General features: G+C 39.2%; 1 protein-coding gene across 1 annotated transcript in view; it reads left to right on the top strand.

Annotated features, from left to right (window-relative positions):
* The window catches only part of XKR4 (XK related 4), a gene marked incomplete at its 3' end in the record, with an annotated part of 244,072 nt that extends 222,846 nt beyond the window's left edge, over nucleotides 1-21,226 (top strand). The window contains exon 3 of the mRNA XM_082014846.1: nucleotides 20,280-21,226. Coding sequence (XP_081870972.1) covers nucleotides 20,280-21,226 — 947 coding nt within the window. The remainder of the gene's footprint in view (nucleotides 1-20,279) is intronic.
* Between the last annotated feature and the right edge of the window lie 418 nt (nucleotides 21,227-21,644).

Genomic DNA, 21,644 nt, shown 5'->3' with positions numbered 1-21,644 from the left:
TTCCTATGACAAATATGGGTGATCATTTAAGCATTTGTCTTCAAAAGTGCAAAGGGTGCTTTGATTAATTTCGTAGCAGGAAACAAAAATGAGCAAACTAATTATATTAACAATTCATTTAATTAATTGGCATTTTAGCCAAGGTATGTGGTGTTTGCCTTTTGGGATGTAAAGCATCCTGTGCTGTGCTCTGGATGCCCGTTGCCTGCAGCCCACCTGGATTGGCATCCCATTTTTCCTCAGTTCTGTTATCATGCCTGCCTTACAAAATCATTTATTATACAAATTGGCTACTTCAATTTATTTTTCTGGATGGTCTTTGTGTTTTTTAAAATGCAGTGTGGGATGTTTGCTTATTAGTCAGTTTTCTTTAGCTGTCACTCAAAATGACTGCATGACTTGGTTCCCTGCTGGTTAAAAAAAAATTAACAGAGAAGCTGCCAGTCAAATTTACCAGACAGTCCAACAACAGAGAAACTGCAAGCCCAGAATATTCTCCCATTTCTGTAATTATACACTGTGCAGAGTAATAATTGTATGATAGCCTGGCATTCATTATGTGAGCTTAAGTAAGTGCTCACATCATAGACTTCTATTTTGAGGACATTATTACCATGCAGTAATAATTCTGTTCAGGTTGGTGATACCTAGTGTACATTAGCTTTTACAGAGTTAAGGAAATTTGTTCATATTCTGCTTACAAATATGCCAATAAAATTACTGCTTGATTTCCGTTCTAAACGCGCCAAAGCATTTTTTAAAGACAAGTAGCAAACCTTTGCCTCCATTCATCATCAGAAAATATGGATTTAAGCCAATATCCTTATATACCTTGTGGCAATAAGTACAGAAGTAGCAGATGTGACTGTGCTAGAATGTGCCATTGGCCAGAAATAATAAATTCAAGTCACAGTGTTTGATTGAATAATTGTACTAAGTATATCAGAGGCGACATTTTCAAAAGGCCCATGAGGATTTAGCAAACCAAATTCTGCTAATGATCCAGAGAATTTATGCTCATAAATACCGGTCCTCAAGTCTCTTTCAGATGAGGAAAAAACTATTGAAATCTTACACCTCTGTAAAACTAGTCTAAGAATTAGTTCATCTAACAGTTACTGCCAGTGGGTTAGCATGAAACCCATTAGAAGTTTGTTTGCACAAATGTGAAGTCTTGAACAAATCTATGACCACTGTGATAATCTTGTGAATGGCATCTAAGATTGTAAAAGCTCTAAGAAAATTTCTCTTATACTCACCCAAAGGTGTGCCAGTGTTTGGGGCAGGCGTTCTCAGTGTGCTCGAAAGATAGCGGTTAAACACAGGCACAGAACTTCACCTGCAGGTGTAAGAAGATTAAGCACTTCTTGATCTAGGATGTAGAAAGCTGGTAAATTGATGAGGTGGTTTTATTTATATAGCTCTTGAGAAAAGCTAATTGTGGTTGTTCTGAAATGTAATTGTTCTAGCCATGTGCTTGTAAGAACGAAATCCCTGTCACTGCCCAGTACTGTTGAAGGGTGACTTGAAAACATTTTCTCCTTGTTGCTTTGACCTATTTTCAAAGCCCAGTTGCTCTTGTTAGATTGACTGGATCTCAGCTGGCTTCCCAAATATACAAGTTGTTTATCTTTTTGGTAACCTGATCTCTCAGGAGACAGCTTTCCAAAGATCCAACCCTATGCTGACAGGCTAGCTTTTGCAGTGCGGGCGCAGGTGGTAATGCTGGCTCACAGGCAATGGTGCTTGAGTCCACTGATAAGCACGGTACCAATGCAGACAGCTAAGTCGTTGTCTGGAAGTTTGGCCAAGGAGTCCGCTGCAAAGTGGTGCTGAGGTGCCACTGAAGCCATGTTCCTTGTGGCTAGGGTAACAGACTCTGCTTTAAAACTCCTGGGTTCCTCCTCTTGAAAAGACTTTTTATGCTGATACTTCAGGCAAATCATTCAGTTCCTCTTTCCCTGGTTCATCCATCAGGAAAATGGATGTCATGCTGACATTCTTCATGGGCTATTTTAAGAATAATGTAATGACTGTAGAGAATACTAAAATATTTCAAGAAAAGGTGTTAGATCTGCAAAGCATTGTTAAAATATCCCATTCACAGGAGTACGTACATTCTGGAAGCTAATATGTTGCTCAGCTTGAATAGCTTAGAGGAATACAATGGAGCTCTAAGGGGAAATTTTGCCACCTTTTCAGCCCAGATAAAGGAGAGGGAATATTGTACTGGGGACAGAAATAATGTGTTTTACTACCTGATTATTGGCAGACATGTCTTTTGCACGAACATCACTCACATTTCCTGTAAGCCTCTGAGATATGCAGTTTATGAATTCTTGCAATTGCACTGAGAATAGGATATATTGAGGTCATGGCTATAACTTTATCTATTTTAATGTTAAGTTATGAATTTATGGATCTAGATACTCTGTGAATAGCATAAATTATTTTAATGCAGACAGAAATAAAATGTGACAGCAAATAATTAAAAATATATTCCTGCATCCTATGGAATTTACCTTGATTACTTGACTATTGTATTCAGGCTTTTCTCACCTCATTATGAGAAAGAGAAGTAATAAAAATTAATAAAGGCACAGGTTGTTCTGATGACATAATTCAGCAGGTAGGAGAGTTAGTCAGAACAGGAGAAAGTGAATTGGAATGCCCTAGATAATGAGGGCTGCTTTGAAAAAAGTAAGCAGTGAATACTCTTGCTCACTTGGTAGTGACACACAGGCAGACCTTTGTCCTCAGTATGACATCTCACATATTAAAATATGAAGCAGTTAATAAAACTAGCACTTTCTTTACAGTTAACAGGGATATTAGTTTCCTATGGAATTCATTACTGCAGGAGGCTCTTTTTAAAAAAAAAGCAAAGCACTGCAGTTGTTTAACAGGGTTTTGAAAGAACTGTCTGTTTAAAGAAAGAAGAAGAGCTGACTGGGGGGAAGCCCTGAAGAACAACAAACAGGTACAACCTGTCTGTGAGTACGTACAGGCTGGACACCAGCACAGTGAGCTGCTGGGCCAGCCTGCTGCAGAAAGCAGTGTGCATGAGGTGGTAGCTGACCAGGCTTTATGGTGGACCACGATGCATTCCTGAACCAGACAGCTATGGTCTCAATGCCTCAGCCATCAAGGTGTTGAATCTAAAAGCAGAGGCCTGGGCACCGTGTCCTGATGCTGGACAGCCACAAGGCTGTGGAGACATCAGGTGAGGTGGGTGTTGGAAGGGAGGAGTCAGGGCTGGGGGTTCAGAGCAGCTCTAGAGAAAATAAATATAGGGACGGGAAACCTGTTGAAAAGCAAGAAATATGAGGAGCATTGGGAAAAGAGTTGATTGAAAGCCTTGCAGATGAGGTGGCAAAGAGGAAAGAGAGATGTCCCAGGGAACACTTGGGAGGCAGGTGATGCTGAAGACTTTTAGGAGCCAAAACACTGGAAGGAAAAGATGCAGAACCAAAATGAATGAGAAATGTTTAAGCTATGTTAAGCTACGTTAAGCTCTCATGCTCAAACATGAGAATGTCTAAGCTATCACTTATGGCAGTTATTTTGCGAAAGGAGAAGGAAGGGTTGAGTATCTGAGACAGCATAAATTGACTCAGACTCTTGCACCTCGATAGACCTTACTTTCCAGAAACAGAATAAGGAAAAAATTCTAAATAAGTTTGTACTCATATATTGTTCTAATCCGAAACAAAAACAAAACAAAGTCTCTCTGTCTTCCCCCTCCCAAATCAGGTTAAGATTGAAAGTAAATAATATTAATAATTTAAGTATATTAGATTATTGCAAGTGTTGCATTTATTCCTAAACTAGTATAAATGTCCGTAATACATTGTTCCAAAATAGTCAATAATAGTAACAGAAAAATATTAGATTCTTTAGAGTATAACCAAGCCATAAAGTGCATAGAGTTCAAATAAATCTCAAAATAGTTTTGGGTATATTTTTATTTGTATTATTATTTTGGTATCCTAACATTAAAACTTGTAGAGGCAATCTACATGCATACTGAATGAATTTTTTATTAATGTGATTTTGTTTTTCCCACCAGTGCCTGAGTGTTTGGGGAAAGTTATTTTGCACTTGCTCTACTAAGAACTTCAATTATAAAAAAACTTTTACCTATTCACTTCATCTCTCTGTGGAGGATCACTTACTCAAATAGATCATGACACTTTTTTTGCTGTAACTGTGAATGTGAACTCTTTGAAGCATATTTCCGTATTACTTTTCAAATCTTGAAATGTGATGTTTGTTTGTCATGGTATTGGTTTTGCTTCTTTGTTTGGCAGTGTATTTGTGGCATGGCTCAAAGGGCTTTCTATGAACACTGTTTTCGAAGGAATACCTGTGGTTTTTATTGACTGAGAGGGACAAATTATCTAAATGTCGTAGTAGCAAGCATAAGTTTTTTTTTCTGCAGGTTAAATGAAGAGTCATTCACTGTTGCACATCCAAACAACTACCAAAATCAAAGGGAAATAGCATATCCTCAGTCCACTCTCCACAATCGTGGGCACATGCTCTATCCTGTTTCCCCTTCAAATCAGGACGATTAAGGTGGACCAGAGTGGAGGTATTTTGTTGGTGTGGTGTGTGCACCGATAGGTTTAGAGCTACTGCTTTTGAGCTTTTATCAATTGTTGCTACTGCTGCTGTTGTTGAGGAAAGATTGTGGTTTTGTATTAAAATGTTTTGTGTTGTTAGGTTACTCCTGTAGATTGACTGCTTTGTTATTGTTATTCTGTTTGTAAAAAATGTGCCAGTGATGGGAATTGATAACTTCTTGATCATCTTCAGTGTCAGAAAAAATGCCTTGCTAATCTGCTGTCACAGCATATCAACAAACCAATAAATCAAATAAATATTAGGTATGCTTCTGCCACTTCCCTCTTTGTGTCTGCAGAGAACCTGATTTAAAGTCACACTACTGTAAAACTAATACCCATTTCTTAGCTCTTCCAGGTAGATGCTCAGTAATCTCTAAAACATAATCTGAGTCTTTGAGTTCCAGTTATGGGGCCCCCTTTGTGTTCTATTTCCAGCCCGAAATCAGCTTAGAGGACCCTGTTCCTGATGTCCATAAACAGTGAAACATTCATTTTTAACAAAATATTGGAGAAGCAGGTGAACTCCAGAAAACCCGAATGCCTATTAATATAAGTTCTTCAAGCGACAAAAATAATGAAGCCTTATTTCCTACTGGTTTCTTTCTATCCCTACTGTAGGAATAAACACATAATGTCCTGATAGCCTTCTCACAGTGTGTCCTACTCCTACCCTGCCCTTAGCCATTGCCCTCAAAATATCTCCAGTTTTTCCTCAGATCCCCTGGATTGCCACACTGTACTGTTCACTCCCTGCCTTGTTCCCCTTTCTCTCTCATGACTCTGGGTTTGGATGGGTAAGAGGCAATACTTGCGTGAGGTTAGCTCAAATTTGTATCTACGTGGATTTGCCAGCTGCCAGGAACATATTTATTCACCTACTAATTGGCCCCTGGCTCTTGGAATAAAAATGCCTGAAGGCATAAAAATGCTGGAAATTCAGGCATAAAAATGCCTGAAGTCTGCTTTCCTTTCAGTGGGAACACTTCTTTGGACCCTTCTCTGGCTGCTGTTTTCCCTGAACCTTACAGAGCTTGGTATCTTTGAGACATCTATTTTTGTGTCAAATTCTGTTGAAATCACTTGATCATTCTTAAAAATTACCATGGAGCAGACTGATGTGCAGATGTGTAAAGAAACAAATCTTAAAATGATAGAAGAAAAGGTGCATAGAGCTAAAAATAAGTATAGATTAGCTTGACATTAATTCAGTATGAAATTATAGAAAGGTTAACTGCATACTCATCTAACAAAGAATTGGAGGCTAGATAGTAGAATTCTGCAAACAATTTTTTCATGAATATTAGGTCTCGTTATCTTTCATTGACAAGCTTACAAGTTAGAATGATGACAGAAACTATAATGAATAATGTTTTGGGGTTTTTTTTAAGTTCATGGGACTTAAAATCATATGAGAACTTGAAGCAGGAATGAGAAGGACTCACATTAAGTGAACTAAAAGCTGCCTTCTAGACGGGTATGAAAATTAGGAAAGAATGAGTGAGGAAATGCTTAGCAGCACCTACCAAACATTTATCCTTGCTCTTATCTTGTTTGATAGTGTTATGAATGACGATACGTAATATTTGCTGGCTGGATTTCCAATGACTGGTTATGTTTTCCCAGACTTTGCACAGAGATGTGAGGGTAGTTAATAGTGTGTAGGACAGGTTGATCTGAATAATTTGGTCAAAATTATCACATCCAACTAATTTTGTTATAATACACAAAAGTTTATTTGGGAATGAGAAACGCAGACTACACCTATCGGATGGGCAAATGTCTCTCTTAAAAAACAGTAATTCAGAAGATGGCACAGCAGTCAGCAGAGAGAAGAGCTTTTTTGTGAGATCTCAGTGTCAAGTTGTGGCCTTGAGCCTTATTTTGATCCATGGGTGTAGAAGGCGGATACACAATACACACATACAACTGTGAACACCACCAGTAAAAGACCCCTGTTAAAAGCCTGTGCCCTGTTCTGTGACTCACACCTCCTGGACGAGGTTGCTACTGAAGGAAATTCAAAGGAGGGGAACAAAATGATCAAAGAGGCCACCAATCAACCATTTGGATATAAGACTTTAAGTGACTGATCAGCTCAGAATATTGGGAAAAGGTTGAAGAAGGAATTCGATCATCCTCTATGGGTACTTGTGCATGAAAAAAATAGTCAATAGCAGGAGCCAGGGAAGCTTTTTCAATCTTCTACACAAACACCAGAAATTTCAATTAGATTAATTTAATCTTGCAATGAGGTGTAATTTTTTTGGCACAGACCACATAAAAATATTGAAAAAGCTTTTCAAAGGAAATGTCGAGTCATTATTTTCTTGGCATCTTCAAATTGTGGCAGTTTGTCTGTCTGTATGTAAATATTCATATACTGTACATATTAACTGTAGACAGATACATAATATTTACCTATGTATATCGTGTGGACATATTCTAGATATCTCAGAGATATAGCTGTAGAGCTTCCTTACTGATAATGAATGGCTTTATAACTAATATTGAAAACAAAGATACAAACATTAGATCTAAAATAATCCAAAGCTGGGCATGAGGTAGAACCAGAATTAATCTCCAGACTCCCCAGAGTATGCTAATATTCTTCAAATCAGTTAGTTAGAATTTTCTTCAATTTATATTATCTGCACAGTAGATGAAAATACAGATTTTGTTTTGGGAGGGGGGAGAGGAGGTTAGTGGTTGCTTCTCAACTAACAGAAAAATAAGTCTAATGAATTATTGTGAACATGTATTTGAAGTTTTTCAAAGTGAAAAAAAAAACATAACAAAGAGTGAGAACTGTAATATTTCAGTTTGATCCAGAGGAAGCTTAAACAGTACCATGTACCAGACAAAGCTGACAGCTCCAGTTTTCCCTCTGCTAAGAGGGATTGCACAAATGCTAAATCGATTTCCTTTTCAGAGTGATATTAATTGCCTTTTGTCCCTGAGCACCGTATCAGGCATTATCCTCAGCATCTCTTCAGAGCTGAAAAGCTTAGAGAAGCTTCAAAGGCAAACACAGAAAAATGCTATATATATAAATATTTCTTAGACAAATTGTGTCAAATAAGGTACTAACTTTGGAATGACGTTAGTGTGCAAGTGGGAGAAGTATCAGTTGCTTAATGAGGCTGAAATTTATCCCCTTTCAGAAAGCCAGTCCAAGCCTATGAACCACTGAAAGCCAATCCTAAACTTACGGCTTAAGGAGATTTAAGGGGAGTAATGGCCTCATGCTCTCTTTCTGCATGGACTAAGTGTTTCATTACTAGTGACCTGATCCCATGCTATTGATTTGTAATAAGACTTAGGTATTTGGGATGATATTTCATGCCAAAACATGTCTTGGCTTCTAGTCTTCCCTGTGTTGGATGCTGGCCATTGCTAGTGCAATATCTAAAAAAAAAAAAATCTCTGGTCTATTTGAAATATTGGTTTAGCCCTTCCTCTTCCAAGTCCTCAACAGACATTTCTAGAGCCAGTGTGGTACTGCTGTGTATATCTCTTGAGAAAAGTACTTAGAAGGGATAGTTTGGATCCACCGGATACTATTTCTGATATGTTCTACCTTACTGCAGCCAGTATGGTCATTTCAAGCTGTTTTACTTGTGGGATGTTGGTGGAAAACACATCAGAAAGCTTGGTTGATAGAACATATATCTTTCATGGGCTCTTTGCAGGCTTAGGAAAATTGTCTTCAGATATTTAAAATTTGTTTTAAAGTTGCTTTGTCCATGGCCTTGGCATTTCTGTGGATATTCATTTAGCCAGACAGATGATAAGACCCTTAGAGCTATCAGGAATAATGCTTTAAGCCCTCATTCTAAGGGCTGTGTATGATGGGTCTTTCAAAGTCTACTTCTCCTTGCCTTCCAGCATTTGGTCATTACATAACTGGACACATGTATATTCTATTAATTTAAAAACAACTACATGGAAATACCTGCAACCATCAAGTCTCCTTTGTAGAATATACCCTGATCTCTATAGTATCTTTGATAGTGGATAAGGTTTGAAAAAATAACATGCATTTTTAAAGTGAGAGTAAATATCCCTTGGAAGGATGTTTTCTCCCTTGTTTGAAACTTTTGAATTCTTACGCGCCTGTCTTCCCAGAAGTATGGGATTCACTCAGTGTTCATGAGGCAAAGCTCTGTGCCTTTTATTGTACACTGACTGATTGTTATCATTCTATCTCACTTTAATTATATGTCTGTATTCATGAAACACATCACTGAAGTATTGAATCTTGTGCATGTTTCACTGGAAAAAAAAAAAGATAAGATAGTAAATTTCTTCTATGTTAAATTCAAACAAACGTCGATATGTGCTTCCTTTTTCCAGAATTTGTTATTTTCTCTACAGACATAGAAAAACTGTTATTGTAGTAACTTTCCAGTCCTCCTGGGTATTAGGTGTATTCTGCTCGCACATCATCTAATTAAATCTCAGGAAATTATGTGGCAGCTTTGATATCTGCAGACATCCATTTTTTGAGGTGGCCAGTGCCTTGTAGGGTCTTAGTAGGTAGCAGGACACATTTCAGAGGAAGGAGGGTTTACAGAAGTTTGAGGTGTGTTTCCATGTATCCTTGTGCAACAAGTCTTTTTCTTGAACAATCCTGGAAGGAGCAGATACAGCCTGGCCCCTGAAGCCTGAACATTGCTTTTTAATGACCACATATATGGTTTCTGCATGCAAAGATATATTGCAGTGAGATCATTGGATATGGTGGGTAGACCTTGGATTGTAGCCAGACACGCACCCAGCTGTTCACTTACTCCCCCTCCTCAAGAGCACAGGGGGAAAAAAATGGGATGACAAACTATGTGGCTTGGAGAAGAGACAGGGACATCCCTTCCCGATTACCATCACGGGCAAAACAGACTCAACTTGTGGAAAATTAATTTAATTTATTGCTAGTTAAAACACATGTGGATAGCAAGAAACAAAAGCAAATTCAAACAACACTTTCCCCCCTGCATCCTCTTTTTACCAGCCTCAGCTTCACTCCTTCATTCCTCACCATTCTACCACCCCTCCTTGAGTGGCGCAGGGAGACAGGGAGCAGGGCGTGGCAGTCAGTCCGTAACACTTTGTCTCTCCTGCTCCTTCCTCCCCACACTTTTCCTTTGATCCAGCGTGGGGTCCCTCCCACGGGACACAGTTCCTTCAGGATAAACCTACTCTGGTGTGGGCTCTCCACAGGCTTCAGTTTCCTTCAAGAAATATCCACAGGCTGCTCCACCATGGTCCTTCACAGGCTGCAGGGAAATACCTGCTCCACTGTGGTCCTCTCCCACAGATGCATGGAGCACCTCCTCCTCCCCCACCTCTTCCTCTCCCCCCTCTTCCTCCCCCCCCTTCCTCCCCCCCTTCCCCCTCCCCCTCCCCCTCCCCCTCCTCCTCTTCCTCTTCCTCCTCCTCCTCCTCCTCCTCGCACCCTGGTGCTTACACTGCTGTTGTCCCTTTCTTCAGTTCCCCCCTCCTCTGCCTATTGGGTGTTTTGGCCCTTTCTTAAATATGTTTTCCCGGAGGCGCCACCATCTTGGCTGATGGACTCAGCTGTGTCCTGCAGTGGCTCAGCTGGAGCTGGCTGGAAGCGGCTGGAACCAGCTGTGTCCGGCACAGGGCCGCCCCTGGCCTCTCCTCACGGAGGCCAGCCCACACGTCTGTCTGCCCACTGCCAGCACCCCGGCACCAACACCCAGTACGTGAGAAAACGGTTTTATGCAGAAGTGATTAGGAAACCAATACTGTTTCTAGCACCGCCATGTCTTCACTTAACGGATTAGTTTCCAAATCACGTACGGTTTTAGTTCTGGATTTCGTATCGTTGCTTTGAGAGCTGTCACTCGGAGGTTTTCTTTTTGCTGCCACCTGTTGATGTGTGGGTTCTGCGCGTACCCACAGCGGCCCTGAGCCAGCCACCGGCGTCTGGCAGGCCACTGCCCTGAGAACCGGGAAGGATGGGCCTACAGACCTTGGGATGGGTGACCCACAGTGACTGTGTGAAAGAAACAAATACTAATACTAATTTTCTCCCTATTCATGCTTGTACACTGCTGCAGACTAAGTACAATGTCTTTTTTAAAAAAATTTTGCATATCGTTAAAGAAAAAAACATAATTTGTTTTCATAAAAGACTGAAATAATCAAAATGGCATTTACTCTATACATTTTTTTTTTCACCTGATGAATATTTTTCCAAAATGTTTCCAATAAAAGAATTCCAGTTGATCTTCTTAGCAGCCATGGAGTGAAAATCTGTGTGGAATATATCAAGAGAAACTTTGTCCTGAAGTTGCATAAGCAAAAGCTTATAAAGGCTCAACAGAAAAATAAAGGTAAAATCACAGAAATGTGGATCAACAGAAAGGCGTTTCCTCAAAACTTATGCTTTAGCAGCATTTTTTATGTGTCCAGCAGACTACATCTTTTTATCTTTCTCCTGTTGGGCAGCAGGGAGAAGTGCTACTGCTTTTGCCGTTGACTTTATGGAAGATGTCCGTATGTGCAGTGCATTGGACCAAGCAGTGCAGGTGGAGCCTTCTCCCATAGATGGTGCCCTGTCTTTAGCTTAGCATTATGTTGTCATGATGTTGTTTCTCCTCAAGAGATAATGGCAGGGGTTTTGTTCTGCTTGGGGTTGCTGCAGTCTCTAAATAATCCCTTGATTACTATAAGCTACTTGCAGCAACCTCAAGACATCAAAAGCACTTTTGGCCAAAAAGAAATGTACAAATCATGGAAATGAGCCTGGAGTCAGTGGATATGTTTATGCTGCACATACTTCACTGGAATATAAAGATACCAAATTACCTAACAGGCAAGGAGTCTAGCTGGGAAAGTACAGCAGTCTAAGTTTAGCTTCCTAACAGGCGAAATGATCTCATGCTGTCTTGCCAAGCCTGGCAGCGTACAGACTGCATGACGTACATGAGTACCTGACGGTTGTCACTGCCTGTGAAGGACTGAACTTGATTAGTGGCTAATAAGGACTCCTGAATTGTAACTTATAAATATGACACATCTTTAGTAGAACAAGAAACTAATAAATATTAGGAAAATGTACTTGTGAGGGAGGAGAAGAGATCACTCAGGATGATCACTCAGGTGGTAACTGGTCTTCACTAGCATATTCTGGCAGTGTCACTTCAGTTGAAGTATCTTAAAGGGTCAATTACTTTTATTGATTGATAAGAAGCTGGCAGAGCTCTTAGCTGTTGTGCCCCAAAACCCTTTCATCATTAGCTGTCTGTGAAGAAAGAGAAGCTTGAATTACTGACTGTGATCTCTTGAAAGACAGAACTTTCATGGTTCTTGTGCTAAGTTGACTTTATTTACCTGCAGTAGATTTTATCCATAGTTTCCAAAAGAACTCTTGAGATATTAACAACAAAATTTGGATAAAAGACTTAGTTTGGATTTGGAGGAGAGGCAAAGGGAAACTGTTCTTGATGTTAGCTTGAAATAAAATTATGACCATCATTCAGCTGTAGACCTGTTTAAAGCTATGGCCAGGATTCCTGCTCAGCAGAAGCATCTCAACAGTATGTCTAACAGCTAGATGGTGGGTATGACCTTGAGTGTAGCAAGAGACAAATCATTAGGCAGGTGTCTGATACAGACCCTAAGAATCTGCTAAAGGTATGTACAATAAGCCAAACTTTTGTCAGTTGACTTTGGTATAGAGTCCAAACCACCACTGGAAAAAATTTAGGAGTAGGTAAAATAAGCAAGGTTGAAAGTAGCATTTAATATATATAATGTTTCTAGACTTTCAGGGCAAAGGTAAGTTGTTGTGGGCAGCCAAATTAAAGAAACACCTGGAAGTTGTCTCACCAGAAGTATCTATAGAAAGCATCTGAAAAGAATCATGGCAGAAATTATTCCTATATATGCTAGCATGTTCTCTAAGAATTATGTAACACTTAGGAGAGGTCATATCAGGCATAAATCTGACTTACATTTCAACAAGGAAGAGTTCCTGTCATCCCTTATGCTGCGTTACCCCACCCCAGTATGCAGTGAGAGAAAGTTAAGCTGAATGTTGGCAGATGAGCTGATGAAACCATCTATATTGTCTTGAATAACCCCAGTTGTGAATGCAGCCTGGGGCAAACACTGAAGATAGGAACTACTAGAGATGCATCCTCAGACACTATCACTCCCATGTCTAAAAAAAACTACAGAAGTGGAATATTTCAGTAAGGGACCTTTTCTATCTGGGTGTGATCAGACCTAGTGGCCCCTAAGAAAGAAGAAAAAAGTCCCTTTCTGACCTCAGGCAGCTTGTTTCAATTGCATAGAAAGCCTTTGACTATGATTTAGGACAGATAATGTAAGGCAAACTTGCTGATGTGGGAAAGTGATAGGTTTATCTTGGCAACATGTTTATGGAGAATGACCCCAGACAACAAGGCCACAAACCTTGAGTACAGAAAGACATGTTAAGATCAGTGCACAACATATTTTAGGGGGTTAGACCTGGCTGCAGACATTAAGTTAGCGGTGCTTCTCTCTTCTGAAAAAAATAAATGTATCAGCAAGGATCTTGTACATGAAATGTCCCTGGCTATGAAAGCTGATGACAGACACTAAGGCTGTAAGGATGGATTCCAGTATGGATACTTCCGTACAGTGCTACAGCTTACCACAGCAGGCTACATCTGCAGTCATCACGGAAGGAAATAACCCAGGTGAGGGCAAGAGTTTGTATTGTTATTCCTTTAGATAATAGGAAAGCATAAAAAAGTAAGCTTCACCTTTAGGTTTCATCTCACAGTATTGGTCAGGGAATGAGACCCACGAGCACAAAACACATACTGAGAACATGGACACACACTCCCTGATATGATCAAAAGCTGCCCCTGAAGCATGCAAAGCATCCTGTGTACTAAACCACATGTGGAAGCACGGTATGTATACCATGTCATACACTGCCATACTAGCGTATGGGAATAAAAGAATTAGTGCAGAAACCCATGGACTATTGTCAAGCTGCCTGCAAGGCCTCCACATGAACATCAGGCTTGTGGCTATACTTGCAGAGCAGCACAGCAAAAGCTGTGTAAATACAGCACGCCATTTTCTGAAGCTGGAGGGTTGTAGTCATGATAGACTGTTTCCTACAGGATTAAGGCCTTAACAGGGACTATAAATGTTAGAGATCCTTGGCTTTGCTTCAGAGAAGCACCTGGAAGCTTTCATACGTATAATGTCACTTCTTAAGCTGGGTAGGAATCTCATAAAAATAGGCTTTCTTAAAAAATGTTTCATGCTCTCAGATCCCAGGCAATGTTGTCATGCACAGATGTCCTGCTGCATTTGATATTTCTGCTTTTACATTAATTTACTCCTGGAAATCATGAGATGAGTACAAGTTTAAAAAGGAGGATGAAGCAGAGACAGAAGCCTTGGCAGGAGTGTGGTTTCTGAAATCAGGTTGAATGTCAAGGAGCACTTTCTCTGAGCAGTTCATTCATTTGTAGGGTTTTCAGCTAGCCTGAGGTGTTCTGTACTTATTCTATATAGGATTTATGGACTGATGTGATTAGATAAAAAGTAGTTTATGGACCTGGAGTATATTTCTCTCAAGTAGAAATCAGGAGTAAGATAAAATTAGTGTGAGAATGAGACCCATATTTTTTTCTGTTATACCCTAGTCTAAAGATTATATTGTGGGAGTGGGAGAAGAATACAAGCTAGTAAATCATATATGCTGCTTAGGCATTGAATTGCTTTCCTCAAAGTTAAATAAATTGTGCATGTTTGGGAGAACCACAATGCAAAGGCAGAGGTGTCAGCATGATACAATCAAGTCATGAATTGCCAAGCAGAGATGTAGTATGGAAAACCCATATCTGTGGTGAGCAATTCTATTTGGATTACTCATGAACATTTCAGTCAGATTTCTCACAAATACAGTTGAGGAGAACTTCATTGGCTCTCCCGTAGGTATGTGAGCTTGCTTTCCTGAAATAGTATTACATTTGTGAGTGTATCCATCTCTGCACATATTCTCTTTTCCCTCATATATGTTTACTTTCACTTGTGGAAGTCAATGTGTGTGGGTTTTTATCTTGTCTTTACTGAGCTGTAGCTCATTGCAGTGCATTATGTATTATATTTAAAGTACCAGTACAGATATGCCACACTTTATAAAATGCAAGAACATCTCTCATTTATGGAGAAATTAATAATTTCCAGGGAAGGAAGTTAAAATTATAACTCACTCAAGGCAATTCTGTTCTTTGCTTTCAGATAGGAACTGCAGTATCTTAAGGACATCTGAATCTCATCTGTAATTACAAAGTTGTTACTCCTTTATACAAATAATATAATTAAGTAATGCAAACCAATAACAGAATAAAAGAGGTTAAGTTTTCTTTTTCACTCAGAATAGATTCTAATTAGTTCCTGGCAGAAAGTTGTCCTAATACAATGCATTATTGGCTAGTCTCACTATTGAGACTATTGTCGATGGGCTAAGCTACAAAGACGGGAGGTGGGTAGGGTACACTCCTGACTAATTGCTATTCAGAGTTTTTCAGGTGTCCATTTCAGAAACAAGCAAAAGCATCATTTGCCTGATGCAATACATGAGGTGATCTTTTTCTTGTGCAAAGCCTGCATTTCTTTCCTCTTCAGGACAGAACTTCAGAGACCAAATCATATACTGTGGAAAAAAATTGGAAGGTTCAGCTTCAGAAAAGGAAGAAACAGGAACATGCTTTCATGTTTCCTAAGGCTGTTTTACAGAATTCCTGTTTTCCTGGACTTTTAACAGTCTGTAACAGATGAGCATATAGTTTCTTGAGTATATATTCTCTGAGAATGGCTAGTTAATCTTATTTTCCAAGATCAAGACCCGAAATACAAGACTATCAAATACACCAGAAAGCTGCTGCAGCACCTGATGGGTCACAGAATCACAGAATCACTAGGTTGGAAAGGACCTTCAAGATCATCAAGTCCAACCATTAATCCAGCACCACCATGTCCCCTAAACCATGTCCTGAAGTGCCACATCGACACGTTTTTTGAACACTTCCAGAGATGGCGACTCCACTACCTCCCTGGGCAGCCTGTTCCAATGCCTGACCACTCTCTCAGTGAAGAAATTTTTCCTAATATCCAATCTAAACCTCCCCTGGCGCAACTTGAGGCCATTTGCTCTTGTCCTATCACTAGTTACTTGGGAGAAGAGACCAACACCCTCGTTGCCACAACTCCCTTTCAGGTAGTTGTAGAGAGCAATAAGGTCTCCCCTCAGCCTCCTCTTCTTCAGACTAAACAACCCCAGTTCCCTCAGCCGCTCCTCATAAGACTTGTGCTCCAGACCCCTCACCAGCTTCGTTGCCCTTCTCTGGACACGCTCCAGCAAGTCCAGAGGTCAGTGGTCAGTGCAGAGGCTGCAGCTGAGCGAGTGGGAAAGCTCGTGCTTGTTCTTCATGAACAGTGGCTCCACAGATCACAGTCCAATCTTCTCTGTTCATTTCTGAATGGCAAATAAGCCTTCCTGACTGCGGGAGTTACACCACCTGCATTGTTACAAATTATTTGTTTTCCATTAGGTCTATAGGGCATTCTATTCATTTTTCCTGGTGCCATGTTGGTATCCTTAAAGTTTTGTTTTTCTAGTAATAGAAATATTTTTTAGTTCTTCTTTTGAAATATGGATAAAGAGTTTTCTACGGACACATACTCAGCACATGCATCGGTATGTTCTAATTAATGAATTAGCCATTCAGTTCTACAAGAATTCACTTTATCGCTAACCATTCCCAGTGGATTGTTTATATAGTGACATTTCTTTATTCGTAAGCTGCCGTTTGCATCACTTTTACATTATTGCTTTCATTATTAACTATACTTTTAATAATTCTTTAGTGTTTGTTCTCATCAATGAAGAAAAATGGATGGTGCCCATGAAGCGTTTAGCCTTATCTTAATTCTAGATCCCTAACACCATTGCCAATAGCACAACAGTAGATACATAATACTTTAACTGGCAGTCCTTCCCTTTTGTATATTCCTGTCACCGAAATCGGGAATAAACCTCATAACACCAATGTAGTGTTAAAAGGCAGGCATTCTTTATTCACGGCACCGGGAACACGGGGAGTAGTTTTCCCAAATCGTGTTCGTTCAATCAGTCTAAGAAACATTCTTTTATAGATACATAAATATATATTCATTATCCTCTATACAATGATTGGTTAAAAATTCTTCGCCTAACATGTAAATGACTACACATGCTCACTATAACTTTCTAAGAATTTACTTCCTTGATCTTTTGGGTCGCAGGGTTTCTTGAGTGGGTGGTCTCTGAGTCGGTGGTCGCGATCTCCCCCTGCCGGAATTACCTTTCCCTCTAAGTTCATTTAAACTTGGCAACACTAAATAGACCTTTACAGGCCGTTGGCACAATAAATAATTATTCATTCCAAAGTCTTTGTTTCAAGACAGAAAAATTGCCTTCACTATGTTATACTACACCGTTCAGACCAGTTACACTGTTCTCTATTTGCTATCAAAGAACGAGACATACTACTCTTAATTCTGATCTTATACAATTACAATGTTACATACTGATTAGATCCTTGATGTTTAAATCAAGATGGAAAGGGTTGGGTGGACTTCTGAGCAGCATTGCTGGTGCATAAAGTTCTTATGTTTATATCTATATAACCTTATTATAATTCCCTTGTCTCCTTTTCTTTCTTGCATGCCAATATCCCCGAGTTTGTTCCATAAAAGCAAAGGATGTTTCCATGTTAATGACTGTTTAAATAACAGAATTACGTTGCTATTGTACTTGCTTCTTTCTGTCCCAGACAATGTCCATGAATTAATTAGCGTTACAACACCGGAAATCCCTATGAATTTTAACATTTTATTTGGAACAGTCTGTGTGCATTATTGAATGATTTTACACCTCCTAATGCAAAACTGATGATATCTCTACAAACCTCTGGGGGAGTGTGTGAGGTCATTAAAGTTAGATTTGCAAAGAAAATACATGGATTTCTCTCTCACATTATTCTTTCCTGTGCTGATAACACTATTTTTGAGCTCTTGCTCAGAGTGCCTTATTTGTATTGAAAGATTCTTTTATCATGTATCCTGTTCATCTACCTTTCCAAAATTTTCATTTCATAAGGGAAATGAACTGTGGTTTTTCAATACTTAAAACATTCTTACAGGAAAATGGGAACTTACATTTTCAGCTGTTAGTGTTGTCTCCAGGGATAATGGTCACTGAAAGGCAGCCCAACGTGAAAAGCAAATACACATCAGAAATAAAAATAACAATTTATACCATGCCTCCTTCCTGTCTTTATCACTGATAGTTTATTCCCTCCGTGAAGGAGGATTCCAGAAGCAATGTTGGTGTTCTAGCATCCAGGCATCTGCATGGGAAGAAAAATAATGAAGTTTTATTAAAAAGTCTCCCTGGAATCCTAAGTTTGTTCTATATTTCTGCTGATTGTTTATTATTATTTTTACTTTGAAAACAAAGGGGTTTTAAATTCATGGATCCCCGGGAGCTCACAACATAACACCCTGACAGTGACTGAGGGAGAAACACTGGCAAACACAATCCCTCCTGAAAGCAACGAATCCCTCTGTACTTTTTACTGAGCAAAATCTTAGTGTGTTAAACCAGGTGGATTGCTTAAATAGATTTTTTCCCTTCAGAATCAGGTATTATAACCATAATCTACATTTTTCTGGTTTAAAATAAACTTTTTTTTCAAAAGTGAATAGCAACATGTATTTAGGCTTAAACTTACCACTCTGTATTAAAAAAATGCATACAATTTATAATATTTAAGTAATATATTCTTGATGGTTAGATTCTAAAGAAAGCTATTGAACAGGGAAGAAAAATACTTTCTATGCATCCAGAACCAAAGATTGTTGAAATGATTAAAGAGCTTTTAACAGCAGACAGAATAAATGTTTTCTTCATTTCAGTTTGATTTACCTCAATAACTAGTTCAAAGTTAAGGGACTGCCTAGAAATAGAGTAAGATGAAGCATCATTATCTTTAAATGATCTATGAATAAATTCTCAGTCTGGGATGCTGAGACTTATGAATTCATTCATTAACTGTATATAAAATTTGCTTTGGTAATAAACCAGTTTAAGTATAAAATGATTGATACATTTTTCCTCTGTATATAACATATTTATTGCAATTTTATTTAAATAATAAATACACTTTAAAGGCTGGGGTTTTGCATTTCAATTGAATTCCCATTTCGATCCAAAGCAGCTTGATACGAGTAATAATTAAATAAAAAATAATCTTCTAGTAAAGAAAAATTATCATGTATTTCTAACAGAATGCTATGTAAGTGATAAGCGTTTGAATAATTATACTGAACTATATCATGTCTTAAATGGGAATGTAAGGTATTTTTCTGGTAGTGTATGGAAGTAACAGATTAGTTTAAAAACTAGATTCAGTTGCAAAGCAACTTTTTTTTTAAGTTTACCTACCGACCGCAATCAAAATCACTTGAGGAAAAAAGAATAATACACATTCAGAATAAGCACAGAAAAGTTTTTTTTAAAAATTGTTTTATGGTTTTTGTATTTTCAAGTGAATAGGAATTATTTTCACTAAAATGATGTTTGAAAATGTCATAAGAAATAATTTTATATTGAATTATTTTTGTGAAAAATATTTGACAGGTTTTCCAGAAATATTATAGTTCAGGGCCTTGTACATAGACATTTCTGTGATATATGGGAGAGAGAATGGCTATATGAACATTAAGTAATAACTCCCTCCTTTAGGAGCATCTATACTCAGAATTTTAATTCAGTATAAAACTCCAACATTTCTAAAATTAATTGATTTCCAACTGGAAAAAATAAAGCTTTGACATTTTCTACTTATTAAAATTCTGTTTAAAACTGGTGGAAATATCAAAATGGGCAATATTTTTCCCTCAGCAAGAGTAAGGCATTTAGTTTAAACTGTGGTGTAACAAGAGCGACATTAATTTATTTTAAAAGATTAGGTTTATGCTTTCATTGCTATTGATTTAGTTTATATGTATATGGTGCTGGTATTTTAATTAGGAAGACTTGGTTGCTTTATATTAGGCTTTTTTCATGACTTTTCAAAATCAGAAGATTCATGTTCTTTCTTTAAAACAGTAACTGCAGCAGGTCCTGTTAAATCACACAAATGACAGAGATATCTATTCCCAGCTTGCTCAAAGTTCACAGAATCACAGAATCATTAAGGTTGGAAAAGACCTCATCAAGTCCAGCCATCAACCCAACACCACCATGCCCACTAAACCGTGTCCCAAAGTGCCCCATCCACACGTTTTTTGAATACTTTTGTGAATTAATGAATTTGTTTCAAACATTTCAGAGTGTAGTTTGCTAGCCCCTCTTGTTGGTGTGTATCCAACACACCAGTGTGCTTATAAGGGGAATGAAATCTCAGCAGTAGAGGTCCGTGTCTCAGTGCTGGCTGAGCTAAAGGAGAAGTAAGAGATTTTATTATGTGAGTGGTGAAGAGCACATGTAAAGCAGTGAGGATCTCGCCAATTTCAACTAAGTGCTGATATACTAATTATGCCTTAACTGCATCTCCTGTTTCCTCCTAGGTCTTACTGCTGCAGCATCTCTTGTATCCCTGGCTTGGGCTTTGGCTTCCTACCAAAAAGCCCTCCGTGACTCCCGTGATGACAAGAAACCCATCAGTTATATGGCTGTTATAATCCAGTTTTGCTGGCATTTCTTCACAATTGCAGCAAGGGTTATTACTTTTGCTCTGTTTGCCTCGGTTTTCCAGCTGTACTTTGGGATCTTCATTGTGCTGCACTGGTGCATCATGACCTTCTGGATCGTCCACTGCGAGACAGAGTTTTGCATCACTAAATGGGAGGAGATAGTTTTCGACATGGTTGTTGGGATAATCTATATCTTCAGCTGGTTCAATGTCAAGGAAGGAAGGACACGCTGTAGGCTTTTCATTTACTATTTTGTGATCCTTTTAGAAAACACCGCCTTGAGTGCTCTCTGGTATCTGTACAAGGCCCCACCAATCTCCGATGCATTTGCCATACCAGCACTGTGTGTAGTGTTCAGCAGCTTTTTAACAGGCATTGTTTTTATGCTAATGTACTATGCCTTCTTTCACCCCAACGGACCAAGGTTTGGGCAGTCACCAAGCTGTGCTTGTGAGGACCCTGCCGCTGCCTTCACCCTACCCCCAGAAGTGGCAACAAACACTCTACGGTCCATCTCCAACAACCGGAGTGTCACGAGCGAGCGGGATCAAAAATTCGCGGAGAGGGATGGGTGTGTGCCTGTGTTTCAGGTGAGACCCACCGCACCGTCTACACCTTCATCCCGGCCACCAAGGATTGAGGAGTCTGTCATTAAAATCGATCTGTTCAGGAACAGGTACCCAGCATGGGAGAGACACGTGCTGGACAGGAGCCTGAGGAAGGCAATCTTAGCATTTGAATGTTCTCCTGCTCCTCCACGGCTACAGTATAAAGATGATGCCCTTATCCAGGAGCGCTTGGAATATGAAACCACATTGTAAGCAAAACAAAAACACCGCTTGAAGAAGCTCCGATGCTACAGTCCAAGTTAAGGGTTGACAGTAGGGCTGTAGGAATAACTAAACTGCATACTACAAGTAGAGCAGCAAGCTGTAGTGTTCTTAGTCTGGCTATCATCATGATTATCATTTGATCCACTGTGTGCAGTCTGTCTGCAGGACACTGATATAGCAGCATCACCTGAAAGCCTCAAAAAAACCCAAACCCTAACCCACACATACAGATCAGTTACTTCAGCTGAGAAAACTCACCCATGACTCCGTGCTGCTATGAAACTCTGACTGCACAGTACTTGCAATCAAACCAGTAGGAAGGCTCTGACCAGAGCTTTCAACTTTAGCCAGTAGTGCATTTTATTTTAGAAATGAATGATTGATATTTGCATAGTCAATGGCAAAA

This window comes from Phaethon aethereus (assembly GCF_964289735.1).
Source record: "Phaethon aethereus genome assembly, chromosome: 2".
Taxonomy (NCBI): domain Eukaryota; kingdom Metazoa; phylum Chordata; class Aves; order Phaethontiformes; family Phaethontidae; genus Phaethon; species Phaethon aethereus.
Note: the sequence above shows the minus strand (reverse complement) of the source record. Positions and strands in the feature narration are given on the sequence as shown.